Below are 13,675 nucleotides of genomic sequence, written 5' to 3' on the forward strand. Positions count from 1 at the left end.
GCACGCGAAAAAAAATAATCTTGCTGCTTTAATTACCGCCGCGTAACACATTCGTTTGAATAACGGGGCCATTTATTTCGGGATCTCATTTGGCACGATCTGTCGACACGTTCCCAAGGACGTCACGTGTCGTGCCATTAAAAAAATACTAAAATTCGTGACGGCTCCCGCAGCCAACCGGGGTTCGAATCCGGGTTTGGGCCACTGCCTGCGATCCAAGCCGCTGTTTCTCGAGGGTAAGCGAGTTGAAGTTGTCGGCCCGGTCAACGGTGACTGCACAGCTATTTAAGGCCAGAACAATGTAACGGGCTTTGGCCGAAACATCTCGAAGCTGAAGGATTACAACACAAATGTAACAACTGGGACCACACGCAGCAGCAGCAGCAGCAGCGTCACCCCTCCGCTATCGCGAAGCACTCGGGCAGGACCCTCCTGAGGAGGAGCCATCAGCCTCCGCGAAGCCCTCCCCGGGTCGAGGCATGTCACGGGTAGGGGTGCGTCACCTCCGCCGTAGACCGTCTTGGTGTCCTTCACCATCTGGTAGAGCACGCAGAGCGCGTCGTGCAGCGAGCGCTCCGCCTCGTCCAGGATCTGCTGGGTGGCACCACGCAGCACGACGGTGCACGCCTCCCCTACTCGCCGAGACACCGCACGCACGCACGGGGGGGGGGGGGGGGCGGTGGTGGTGGGTGAGCACTGCACTACTCGCACACACACGCACAGACCTAAGAAAGTGGTGCACGCCTCCCCTACTCGCCGAGACACCGCACGCACGCACGGGGGGGGGGGGGGGCGGTGGTGGGTGAGCACTGCACTACTCGCACACACACGCACAGACCTAAGAAAGTGGTGCACGTGAGCATTGCCCGACTCTCCTACGTACACAAATGTACCACCGCCAAATCGCCACTGCCACCACCGGTGAACATACATCATCACCGCACCACCACCGCGACATCGCTACCACCTCAATATTATCATATTATCATCGGCACCGTCGCATTTCTACCAACATCACCGCGGCCATATTGGTACCACACCCCCACCGCCACATTAGCACCACGCCCCCACCATTACCACCACATTAGCACCGCACCATCGCCATATTGGCACCACACCCACACATGCCTCACCCATCTGCACGCCGGAGAAGTGGAGCAGCTTGTCCTCTCCGATCATCACCTCCTCGATGAGTTTGCACTCGCCCAGCTTCACCAACTCGGGGTGGTCGAACGTGCTGCAGATCTCTCCTCCTGCGGACAGCGGACAGCACTCGCGATTAGAACTGGGCTTCCGGAGTAGTTGAGTCCTTGTGAGTGGAGCTGGGCTATCAGGCAAAGTCCCATCGGTGAGCTCCTCCGGCAGACAAGGCTGCGTTGGCTGGGTCATGTAGCCCGCATGCCCAGCCACCGCATGCCTAAACAGCTTTTGTTCGGGCGGATCGAGGGGGCTAAACGGGCGCGACACGGGCTAGAGAAGAGATGGAGTGACGTGGTACAGGAGAACGTGGAGCTGAGTAGACTTGCCGATCACTGGTACCAGCGGTGTCAAGATCGGCCTCTGTGGAGGAGGCTCGTGAAGGACGCTACTGCGCAGCTGGAGGCAGTCGCCCTCCAACAACAACGGAGGGCGGAGGAGCGACGCTCACAACAACGAGCGGAGCGCCGGGTGGTTGAGGCCTTGTGAGTGGAGCTGGGCTGGCGGAGTAGTTGAGTCCTTGTAAAGGTCAAACACTCTCGACGGCCAAACTGGATGGGACCGTCTTTTTAAGCCATCCTCGGTTAAATACGGCCAGGGTGGCTCACAATTGGAAGGTTGCGAGTTCAATTAATGGTTGGGGGAGTGTTAAGTGGTTCACTCGGCCCTTCAGCCCTCCGTTCTGAGGTCGACGAAAAGTGGAATTTCCACCGCTGGCTGCTCAGGGCTCGAAATAGGTGCCGAGTGGCGCCTTGAATGCCGATTCGCGGGCAAAGTCACCGTGACTCTTTGAAAGTAATTTGGCGAGCCGGTTAAACAACGGCAAACCTGGCGCGTGGCCGTTGGCGCTGGCGTCTGGCGCGTGGGCAAGGTGACCCGGCACGACGACGCGACACTCCGGACTCGGGCGAGCGCCAACAGCGACCGTGAGCTTTAGTGAAACGCGTCGCTCCGCGTGGCAGCCAGACGCTCGATCCCTCCCCCCCCCTGCCCATCGCACTCCCCCCACCTCCCCACCACTGTCGACCCCCCACAACACCACCCCCCTAACACACCCCCCCCCCCCCCCACCGCACAACCACCCCCCACAAGGGGAGAGGGTCAGACGCGCACCTTACGTAACGCCACAGCACGCACGGAAAAACACCGCCACTTATTTTGCGTTTGCCGTCCGGCTTTCAGAGTACAAGGCGCAGCCCTGCAATTGCCCGCACAAAGCGCCACCGCTATGCGAATGATAAAAAAAAACGCTCTTTTTATCAGTCAAAATTAAGCTGCTGCTGCTGCTGCTGCTGAAATGAGCATTGAGGCATCGTGCGCTTTTCCTGTCCACAGCCGTGAGCACAGCGGTGGAAATTCCACATTTGAGTCTCCCCATCGACCTAACCGCTGCTATTTTATCAACCCCCAGATGGGCGATTTGCCGAGTCAACCAGGACTCGGATCCTCAAACTTCCTATCACGAGCCGCTCTTCACTCGCTCGCTCGCTCGCTCATTTACCCGCGCACTCTCCCGCCGGGTCACGCTGGACCCGTGAACAACCGATCGGCTCTGTAGACAAAACAAAAAAAAATACCCCCGACGCACACAAAACGCTTTCGCTCGGTTGCGCGGCAACGCAAGCCACCGCCGCCCGCCCGCCCTATCAGCACCGCCGCCGACGACGAGCGTTTGAAACTTTTTATCGCGGGGACATCTCCGCCTGAAAAACCGTCCCTCGACGGGCCTGACATTTGGCTTCAAGGGCGCGTGACTCTCGCACGCCGTCGTATCCGCGCGGAATACAGAACGGCTCGCGCCCAGCGCCACAACAAAGACAAAGGTCCCCCGCGTAGCCTGCACACGCTGTGGAGGGAGGGGGGGGGGTGGTTGCAAGCGCTGTTAGCGAGCAGGCAAGAGAGAGGGGGGAAATCTCGAGAGGATACTCTTCCACAGCTGGATGAAGGCCTTCCCGGCATCGCCAAGACGCCGTGTACAGGAGAGCAAACAACCGGCACCACCGTGGCAATGTGGAATTTCCACCACTGCCTTAAAGTCACGTACGGAGTTTGGGCACCTCCTCCTATCGGGGAGCCACCGTACCACCGATTGGCTCCTGCCCCACCACGACGGACGAGAGGAACGCTCCCCGCTTAGACGCAAAGGGGCTTTACCTGTGACGAGAGCCAGCCGTTCCACACCCTCGAAGTCTGCGTGCTCAATGGCCATGACCCCTGCGTCGGCGAACAGCTGCTCGGGGTAGTTGTAGATGAGTTGCCTGGAGGAAGGGAAACACAAGCCGCGGGGTGTAAATAAAGAAAAACAAATCGGACGATTAAAAATAATCTAACGCCTCGAGTTTCTAACAACATCTCCGTCACTATGTTAGCACCACAACCACCACATTAGCACCACATCTCCACCACCACCACCACATTAGCACCACACCCCCTTCACCACCACCACATTAGCACCGCACCCCCACCACCACCACATTAGCACCACACCCCCACCACCACCACATGAGCACCACACCCCCACCACCACCACATTAGCACCACACCCCCTTCACCACCACCACATTAGCACCACACCGCCACCATCACCACCACCACATTAGCACCACACCCCCTTCACCACCACCACCCCCATCACCACCACCACATTAGCACCACACCGCCACCATCACCACCACCACATTAGCACCACACCCCCTTCACCACCACCACATTAGTACCACACCCCCACCACCACCACCACCACATTAGCACCACACCCCCATCACCACCACCACCCCCATCACCACCACCACATTAGCACCACACCCCCTTCACCACCACCACATTAGTACCACACCCCCACCACCACCACCACCACATTAGCACCACACCCCCATCACCACCACCACCCCCATCACCACCACCACATTAGCACCACACCACCACCATCACCACCACATTAGCACCACACCGCCACCATCACCACATTAGCACCACACCCCCATCACCACCACCACATTAGCACCACACCGCCACCATCACCACCACCCCAACGCCGACTCTGTTGCGAGTGGCTGCTGCGGGCCGCTGCCAACGTAACTAGCTGGCTAACTGGGTAAAAGGGATTTTTGGTGTAAAAAACCAAAACCATTGCATTGAGACGGCGGAAGAAGAAGCTCGGGAGACGTTTGACGAGCGACGGTGACACCGCAAATACAGACGACTCGGCACTTTTAAGATCGCTCCAACTTCAGAGTTTGTGCTCCTGTAGAAGTAATTATTTCGCCAGAATATTTGTTGAATCCTAGAGAATATATAACAAACAAAAAAGCTCACAATACAATGCCTTGTCTGTACGTTCAACTTCTTTCGCACAGTACGAAAGACAACCGTGCTAACCGGAGGTGCGGTCTTGGCATTCTATGACGACATAAAAAAGCAAATTCCTCAGTCCTCCGAGTAAGCGGAGGTCGGCGAGAGGACCGCGACCCTGACCAGCTGCCATCTCTCGCAGTCTCGTGACGACACAATCCGCCCTGCACCGGCTCCATCTCTGCGGCGGACGCGCCCCTCTCCTTTGGCCGCGTCTCCACGTAACAAAATCGACCGCCGGCCATCACCGCTAGCCCTTCTCCATGACGCACCTCGCCCTCGAACAAACTTGCGTTCCACCAGCAGCAGCGGTGTGAGCAAGCGATTGCAGGGCTGCGCCTTTACCGTTCGCGGCATTGGTTAAGGAGCACGCGATTAAAATAAAATAAATCCATGAAACAGAAAATATAAATATCTACGTAATAGGCGACATTGTGGACAACGGTCCTATTTTATATTCGCGTGCTATGGCGCAAGTGTGCTGTGAAGAAGGGACATTTCCCGAAACGTCACCGATTAGACATTCGTTCCGTTGACGGCAACAGTGTTCCTGAAGAAATGCGTCGAGTTTGAATTTTTGTGTCGAGCGCCGGCAACGTGCATCCATCCGCACTCGTCCGCACATTGACTATGCGCGCATCCGCTCTTGCACATCCACTGCGTCCCACCCCGCACCCGCCCCACGCTAGTTTCCATATTTCCATCAGAACGCTCCCAACGGGATTTGCTGCGGAAGGAAGTGAGTGGATGGGCGGGCGGGCGGCAGGGAATCGTTTTTAAATAATCTACATCACGTCGCGGCTCCGTGCCTTAAGAGGCTCGCGCTCTGGACGCTGGGGTTGCTGGAGCGGAAAATGAAAGAGCCTCCACCCAACCCCCCCCTCCTCCTCCTCCTCCTCCTCGTCCCACTGGCACCGTGGGACACTGTACGCGAGCGCCGGCCTTGCAGACTCTGCACGAGGCTGGCTCGGCAAGCGCCCGGATTGCATTTGGGCAAGTTGCGATTTGTGAGATTTGTGAGATTTGTGAGATTTGTGAGATTTGTGAGATTTCTGAACTTGCAGCGACCGGGTCCTTTCGTTCTTCCGTTTTGTGGTTTTGGGTGTCCGGCACGCTCACGGGTGCAATCACGGGAGAGAGGTGGGGGGGGGACGCGTGGATTAGAGAACACGCGAAGGCGCGCGACACCATTCCTCTAACTGGTCATTGAGAACGGTAAAGGGGGTTTGGGATTAGGCGGGACGCGTCACGGCCACGAGGGACGATGGAGCGACGGCGGTCGAGACCGGGAACGGAGCGGCGGCCAAGGAACGGAACGCGTCCGAGGGGACGCCCACCGCGGAGGAGACGGAGAGGTGAAAATCACTATGAGACATCTCCTTTACCAGTGGCAAAATATAGTAATAGGTTTTTACCCTTTCAACTGGTACAAACTGCTTGTGTTGTGGTTATTGCAAACATGATGCCTTGTATAAAGGTGTCAGTTTTTGTACCAGTTGAAAGGGTAAAAACCTGCTACTATATTTTGCCACTGGTAAAGGAGGTCTCGTAGTGTAAATGCTTACCCCGAGCTCTCAATACTCTGATAGTGCATTGTCTTTGAGTTGTACGCCTTTTGGCGCATCTGGTCCAACACCAATGGAGACTAGGCTGTAAGAAAAGCTGTCTCGGGTGTGGACCAATCAACTTCAAGGACAGTGCATATCATTATCATAATTGTTTCCTTTTGTTTGCATATTGACTGCTTGTGTTGTGGTTATTGCAAACATGATGCCTTGTATAAAGGTGTCAGTTTTTGTACCAGTTGAACGGGTGAAAATCAGTTTGTGTGCAGGCGCTGGGCGGACGCTTCAATCGCAGGATTTGCGAGAGTTGGCGGCGGAATTGGGGAGAACTTCACATCAAACAGTGGACTGATCGTGGCCGACGATCTTCGGTGCGATGGGCACACACGGCGTCACCGCGGGACGTTGCTCTGGTATCACTCATTACCCATCGGCCGTGATATATCCACTGCTGGATGAAGGTCTCCCCCCCCCCCCCCCCCCCCGAGCCACGAGCTGGTGCCGTTATTGTTGTAAGAGCTTTGGGGGGGCAAGCGAGACGATGGGCGGGCAGTACAGAGTGGAGCCGTGCAAGGGAAGAAGCAGAAAGTGAAGTGAGGTGACCAGCATTGTGGTGAGTGATTGGGCGGATGAATGGGTGAGTGAGTGGGTGAATGAGTGGGTGGATGAGTGGGTGGATGAGTGGGTGGATGAGTGGGTGGATGAGTGGGTGGATGAGTGGGTGGATAGATGAATAGGTGAATGAGTGGGTGAATGAGTGGGTGAATGAGTGGGTGAATGAGTGGATGAATGAGTGGGTGGATGAATGGGTGAAGAATGAGTGGGTGGATGGGTGGGTGGATGAGTGGGTGAATGAGTGGGTGAATGAGTGGGTAGATGGATGAGTGGGTGAATGAGTGGGTGAATGAGTGGGTGGATGGATGAGTGGGTGGATGAGTGGGTGGGTGGATGGATGAGTGGGTGAATGAGTGGGTGGGTGAATGAGTGGGTGGATGGATGAGTGGGTGAATGAGTGAGTGGATGGATGAGTGAAGAATGAGTGGGTGGGTGAGTGAATGAGCAGGTGAATGGGTGGGCGAGTGGGAGAGTGTTGTTGCGAGCTGAAGTGTTGTGGTGGTGGTGGTGGCTGAGACAGAACTAAAGGTCTGCTGGAGGCCCTGGTTCTCAACGTGGTTGGAATAGTAGCCACGGCAGGAGGGAAGTGCAAGCGGACTGACTTGCACGCGTGGATTTAAAAAATATATATATATAAAAAATCACGGGATATGCAACCGGTCAATTAATTCTCCGCCGCACGATATTATATCCATTCGGGCTCCTTAATAATGTAACTGATTCATCGCCTTCACCGTCGGCTCCGAATATTCCAAACGTGAACCATTTATAGTGCGCGCAAAATATTCACGGCGGTGATTCAAAGGCATGAACCACAGAGAGAGCGAGAGAGAGAGCATGACGCAGAGAAACTCAAGCGTTCCAGTCTTCACGATGACGACCTACATTTAAGCCGCGCAGCGTATGTGATACAAGACGCACAATGCAACGGGCTCCGCTAATTTGGCAAACGCAGCGCAGTGTTCCCTGCACAGCACCGAGGAGAGACTTGTTAACTTTAAAGGCTCATTCCCCAATGGTTAGTTCCCTGCACAAACTCGGTCCCAATCCAGTCCCAGATCTATTTCAAGATCGCACTTCACCGTTGTGAAGATCCTCCGTGGACTTGCACGTGCCTCCCCCCCCCTCACCATCTCACTCTAGCCCCCTCCTACATCTCCCTATTCATCTCAAACTCCCCTCCACGCACTCTCCTCCCTCTCATCTCACTCTCAGAGCGAGAGGGAGAAATCTATCCAGGGGTGCGGGAAACCAGACAAGCGCGAAGGGCAGCTAGAAATGGACACCAGCGATTGCCAAAGGTTTGCGGTCCTACATTGGGGATGTTTGGTCAACTCAACGAACGAATCAGTGATAATTGTTTTTTTTTTACCCTTTTATCTGGCAACAAAACTGAGACCTTTTTTTACGAGGAGTCATGTTTGCATAGACCACAATACCTGCAGTCATAATGCAAACAAAAAACACAACTCTGATAATGTATGTGCACTGTCCTTGAAGTTGATTGGTCCACACCCGAGAAAGCTTTCCTTAGAGCCTAGTCTCACATGGTGTTGGACCAGATGACGCCAAAAGGGCATTACGACTGCAGGTATTGTGGTCTATGCAAACATGACTCCTTGTAAAAAAAGGTCTCAGTTTTGTTGCCAGATAGAAGGGTAAAAAAAAAAACAATTATCATATTTTTTACTGGCAAATGAGGTTCCAATGGAGCGAATCAATGTTTATACACCCGAGACGCAACCCCCCCCCCCTTGTGAAACAGATCTCACACTCGTGATCCGCCAACCTCTCGCTGCCTCCACAGCGCTGGATTCCAGAACCGCGCTCATGGAATGCATCGACTGGCTCAGCGTTTCAACGCCTTATCTATGGGAGCTCTCCGTCTCTCTCTAGCACGCGCGTGTGTGCGTGCGCGCGTGCGCGTGCACACACGCGGAAACATTTGCACGTTTGAGTTTTCCCGTGAGCAGAGGGAACGGACGTGGAGTGCAGCGCGTGCGTTAGGTGTCGCGGGTGGCGGAGGAAGAGAGACGGCCCTGTAGCTTGCACGGCTAAGCAGCGACACTATGCTTATTTACCCAGGAAAGCCACACTTGAGTGGGAGATTCTTCTTTCATGTGTGCGCCCAGATGTAGAGTCGTTTAGAATCATTTAAACGTCGCATCAATTCACCCGGTGCTTGCATACTTCCGACACATCCAAGTGGATCCTTGACTCTATCTGTAAGGAGTGCGCTGGCTGTTGGAAGCCACTGCGCCACCGCTCTACCCAAATCCGAATTTCACTTAAATAAATCAATAACATGACACTCGCTGCTCGAGTGCTGGCTCCAGGCAGCCGGTCAGTGATAACACGAGAGAGAGAGAGCAACAGCCAAGAGTGCATTATATTAGCTGAAGGGCACGATCCATATTCCCACACGGGGGTTGTGCAAGGGGATTAATGAACGGGTGAGTGATACAGAAAGTCAAGGCTAATAACAAGAATGCAGACGGAGGGACACGCAACAGACGGACAGACACTGACAAAAGGACGGACAAGGTGGTTAACGGACAGTAAGATGGACAGACAGATCGAATGCATTATCACTTTCAACCTCCGTTGCAAAGCGAAAAAAATCAGATTAGTAATTTGTGGTGGGAGAGGGATGCAGATCCTCGGAATCGCATTGAGACGCACGGAGAGGAACACGCGGATTGGAGAAGGCACTCGGCTTGACGACATCGAACCCAACTGTTAAGCGAGAGCGGGGCTCGTGCGGGGCACGTCGCTGCGGGAAGCGACGATGGACGAAGGGGCAAGCATTGCGACGGAATGGCAGCAAAGGAATGGAGCGCGTCAGGGAGGACGTCTCCCGGGAGATGGAGGGACGAGCATCAGCTCCTGCGCCTGCGCTTGGGGGATTGCTGCATCGTGGAAGGCGACTGTGGTTTGCGGGCAGCGGGAGGAGGGGGGGGGCTTAATCCAGCAGTTGATTTGATGACGGCCGACGGCGATGACACACGACGGCAATAAGCGGCCTTGCCTGTTGATGAAGCAGTTGATGCCGTGCTTGAGAATCCGCTCCACCTTGTCCTTCATCTTGTCCTTCTCCGCCAGCTCGATCTCCGCCACCTTGGCGTTGGAGTCCACCCGCACGCGCGAGCCGAAAATCTGCGGGGGGCGCAAACGTGAGACGGGGAGAGAGGGGTTGTGGGTGGGGGGCGGCAGGGGGGGGGGGGTGCATGCGGCGCTCGCTTGGACCAAGTCCCGCGACGCAGGCCGGCAGCCTGGTCCCGGCAGTAGGACGGCTCCCACTCGCAATCCACGGGGAGGGATCGCAAAGTCTGTTCGTATGTCTATGTCCAGATGTGTCCATATCTGTCTATGTCCGTCTTGATAACTCATTTCTTTAGAAATGCTTTTTGCGTTCGGTTTGTTGTCCTTCCCCCGCCCGTACCTGCGATGAGCACGCTTGGCTATGTACGGTGCGAAATAAGTTCAATATACAGACGTACAGTTCATCGTACATCTGTCCATCTGTTTGTTTGTCCATCGGCATGCCCATGGTCTGGTCTGGCTGTCTGTCCATTTTCACTCTCTGGCCTACGTGCTGTGAAGAGGACTCATTGCCCACGTCACCTATTATAAACTTCTTTCTTCTCAAGGCCACAGCGTTATTGACGAACGTCTGTAAAACGCGCAGGCTTTCGCGACCAATTTTACCCACAATAAAGTTTTTTTTGGTTTTTGTTGGGTTGGATCACGTGAATCTAAATGTGTCGGTTACCCGCCACAGCCAATCAATCGATAAGGTGCGTCACGTAAACAAAGCGTGCCAATTAGTTACTACCCCAGCGCACACGCGTGTGGCTGGAGAGTAAACCCACAACTTTTTACAACTCGAGTACTGTGACGTTTCGCCGGTAATTGCAACCAGCATCATCAGGCGACAACCTGGCCGCCGATGATGCAGAGCGCTTACATTTTCCGGCAGCTTTTGTTTTACGGTAGCCGTTTGCGATTGGAAGAAGTCTTGTCACGTGCGGCTTACTTGAACTTGAAACCTCACTCAGTGCTTCCTGAACAGCATTGAATTCGATGAAAGACAGGGCGATCCATTTACAGACGCCCCACTACGCTAACAGGGATAGAACATTTACAGTTTAAATTGTCGGATTTAAAAGCCTCGATACGACTCCCACCAATCTCAACGCACGCATTAAACCTTTCAGCGCTCTCTCCCCCGTAAGAAAAACGAGGCCATCGCTTGCACGATATTCAACGGCTGTTCCTAAGGAATTGAAAGTGTGTCATCAGAATCAGTGAGGTATCTATAAATGAATCGTGCTTTTGTTTTTATCATGCCGAGATTAGTTCTCCCGCAAAGGACGCAAGACGCTTTTATAGCCAGCCTGGCAGTCCTACAGACCAATTCTTAACCGAGCGTACTGCCACTTATTTGAACAAAAATCGAATTAATTGGAAGACAAGTAATTACCAGATGAATAAGAAACAATCGTTTCTTTTTTTCATTTAATACAAAATATATTTGACCTAAAACTTGCATTCCACTAATTGCCAGTGCTCGCGCACGACTCTCTGCGAATAAGCGCCCGTTTAAGGCCCTTCATCCTATAATTACAAACAAAAGGCTCGTGGTCTCCGTACAATGCGGGCGACACACCGCCACCACTCCCAATGCGTCGCTAAGAATTAACCGCATTAACGATTAAACGAGGATTGAATGAATCGGTTGGACGGCGGGATCAGCTGTTTCCGTTTGATAGCGCCGCTGAATATAATAACGGCGCCCGTGCTGCAACAGCGGGGAGATGAACGTTCAATGTGCGAGTGGCTGGTGTGTTCAAACAAGCCGGCAACGACGGGCCATTAAGAGGGCCACAATTCTGGGGTTGGTTTCTGTGACTTACTCAACACAGTTGCTGAGCAAAAGCCCAAATCACGAAGGGTCCAGCAATAAACAGCGCCATGAACGTTGCAATAGCAGAGAGCGTAACGCGCTTCTTGATTTGTGTTGTTCTTATGGGTTTGGGAGGGGGGTGGGGAGACGATGATGGTGGTGGTGGTGGGAGGAGGGAATTCCACAGTGGAGCAGCATGAGAGAAGCAGAGCAGCGTTGCGGCGAGGGAGTCAGTGGGCGAGTGAGTGGATGGGTGATTTTATTTGCGGGTGAGTGGGCGAGTGTGTGATTGGTTGAGTGTGTTGTTGTGGCCTACAGTGTGGTGGTTGAACAGTGTGGTTGAGATGAAACAGTCTGGTTGGCAGTTGAACACAAGATAAATGTGCAGGAAGCAACACATGCACGGACGGACTGACCGAGATCCCTAAGCTTACAGAGACCCAAAAACTCTAAACGCAATCTCCAATAAAAAATTCTATAGGAGAGCCAACAGACTTACACACAGACCCCCCAAAGGCATCAACAGAATAAAATCCGGCTCATTTCCCGATGACGCTTGACGTAGTTTCATTGCTTCCATCATGGGACCTCCCTTTGCCAGTACAAAAATATGAGAATAGATTTTCCCCAGTTGGGCGTTTTAACATCTTAACACCTATTTTGTTGCCAGAAAAAAAGGGGGAAAAACCTATTCTCACGCGTTTGCTTCCAATTGCGGAATAAATCTTGAGAATCATTGTCGAGCCGAAACGGCAACGGCGGGTCGCGTCGCCGTTACAACGCCGTGACGCCTTCGTTTGCACGGCCGCGTCGGGTGGCGGAGGTCTCTTTTCACGACGCGAGTTTGCCCGGATAACGAACTACGCGGCCGAACCCAATTGTCAATCACGAATCGTAACGTCCGCTGCGACAACCTCGGCGCTCAAGTCAACCGCGCGCGGTGGGGGGGAGGAGGGGGTTGGTACGCGGTGGGGGAACGCCAGAGGTCGCAAACAGGTTTTGATTCCTTACCCTTACCCGTACCCGGCCGCACCAGGGTCGCAAACGGGTACCCGTACCCGGCCGGGTCGGTTACTCACCAGTGACTCACGGCCTTCTCACTCATTGATTGGGGTGAGTCACGTGCGGCTACCCGTACCCGGCCGGGTAGCGCGTAGGGTACGGGTATCGGGTACCCGAATGCGACCTCTGAGGAATGCCGCTGGCCTCGCGCACAGCCGTCAAACTTGACGGCTGCGCTATTCAAAATCTCCGGGCGGGAGTCGTCGGACGGCGGCGGGAGAGAGCGCTCACCTTGATTTTGTCGGCGTCCATGGACGTGTTGGCAATGAGGATCTTGGCGTTCTCAATCCTCTTCGGCTGGTTCACGCCGATTTTCTTGTCCAACAGGAAGCCTGGAAGTGCAGCGGTGCGGCGAGATCACAACGTGACGCTGGGCTACGCTACGGACCAGACAGGAGGCCGCACGGCCCGGGGGTCAGAGATGCTGGGGTGTGAATATCGGGTTTAGAGCCGCCTGTGATTAAACAAAGTGATCCGGCGATGCTGCTGCTGCGTTGGCAGTGGTGCACAATTAACAACTCAACACGCCCGTAAAATAACACTTTGCGTGTGTGTCCTTGAAAATAATTAAGTATACAATAGGTCAGTGTTCTTCTTTGCAAAGCCCACGGGGCCACTGACGGCCGCAGATGGGGAAACGCCCCTTGAAGGCGGTGTGGCGGCCCTCACACCGGTGATGTCTTATCGGCGAAAGTGGGCCCCTCTCTCTGAAAATTAGTGACGAAAACCGTAGCGGGCAAATGGCCCTTGATCACGTCAAACAGAAAGGCCAAAGAGGCAGAGCGGATGCGACGACTGACGTACGTACGTAGAACCAACCGTGCTAACACTGGTCAACACACTTTTTCTGGCACAAGGTATTCCAACGGTTTTAAAACTGGCATCAGTTTTTATCAAATATTGCATGTTCAATCAAAACTGCAGAAGAAAAACATTAAATAAATGTGGATATCTACATAAAATGATATTATAAACACAC

At 54.0% G+C, this 13,675-nt stretch overlaps 1 protein-coding gene and 1 long non-coding RNA gene across 2 annotated transcripts in view; both read right to left on the reverse strand.

The window, feature by feature from the left end:
* LOC144942307 (uncharacterized) overlaps positions 1 to 13,675 on the reverse strand; it is a 549,184-nt gene that overhangs the window by 118,848 nt on the left and 416,661 nt on the right. The gene's annotated exons all lie outside the window — the stretch shown is intronic.
* Positions 1 to 13,675, reverse strand: part of CCT2 (chaperonin containing TCP1 subunit 2) — a 46,720-nt gene that overhangs the window by 6,511 nt on the left and 26,534 nt on the right. Inside the window, exons 8-12 of the mRNA XM_078869070.1 lie at positions 12,928 to 13,028; positions 9,757 to 9,884; positions 3,352 to 3,455; positions 1,134 to 1,253; positions 504 to 632 (exon numbers count right to left, since the gene is read on the reverse strand). Coding sequence (XP_078725196.1) covers positions 504 to 632; positions 1,134 to 1,253; positions 3,352 to 3,455; positions 9,757 to 9,884; positions 12,928 to 13,028 — 582 coding nt within the window. The remainder of the gene's footprint in view (positions 1 to 503; positions 633 to 1,133; positions 1,254 to 3,351; positions 3,456 to 9,756; positions 9,885 to 12,927; positions 13,029 to 13,675) is intronic.

Source organism: Lampetra fluviatilis, chromosome 27, assembly GCF_964198595.1.
Source record: "Lampetra fluviatilis chromosome 27, kcLamFluv1.1, whole genome shotgun sequence".
Lineage (NCBI taxonomy): Eukaryota > Metazoa > Chordata > Hyperoartia > Petromyzontiformes > Petromyzontidae > Lampetra > Lampetra fluviatilis.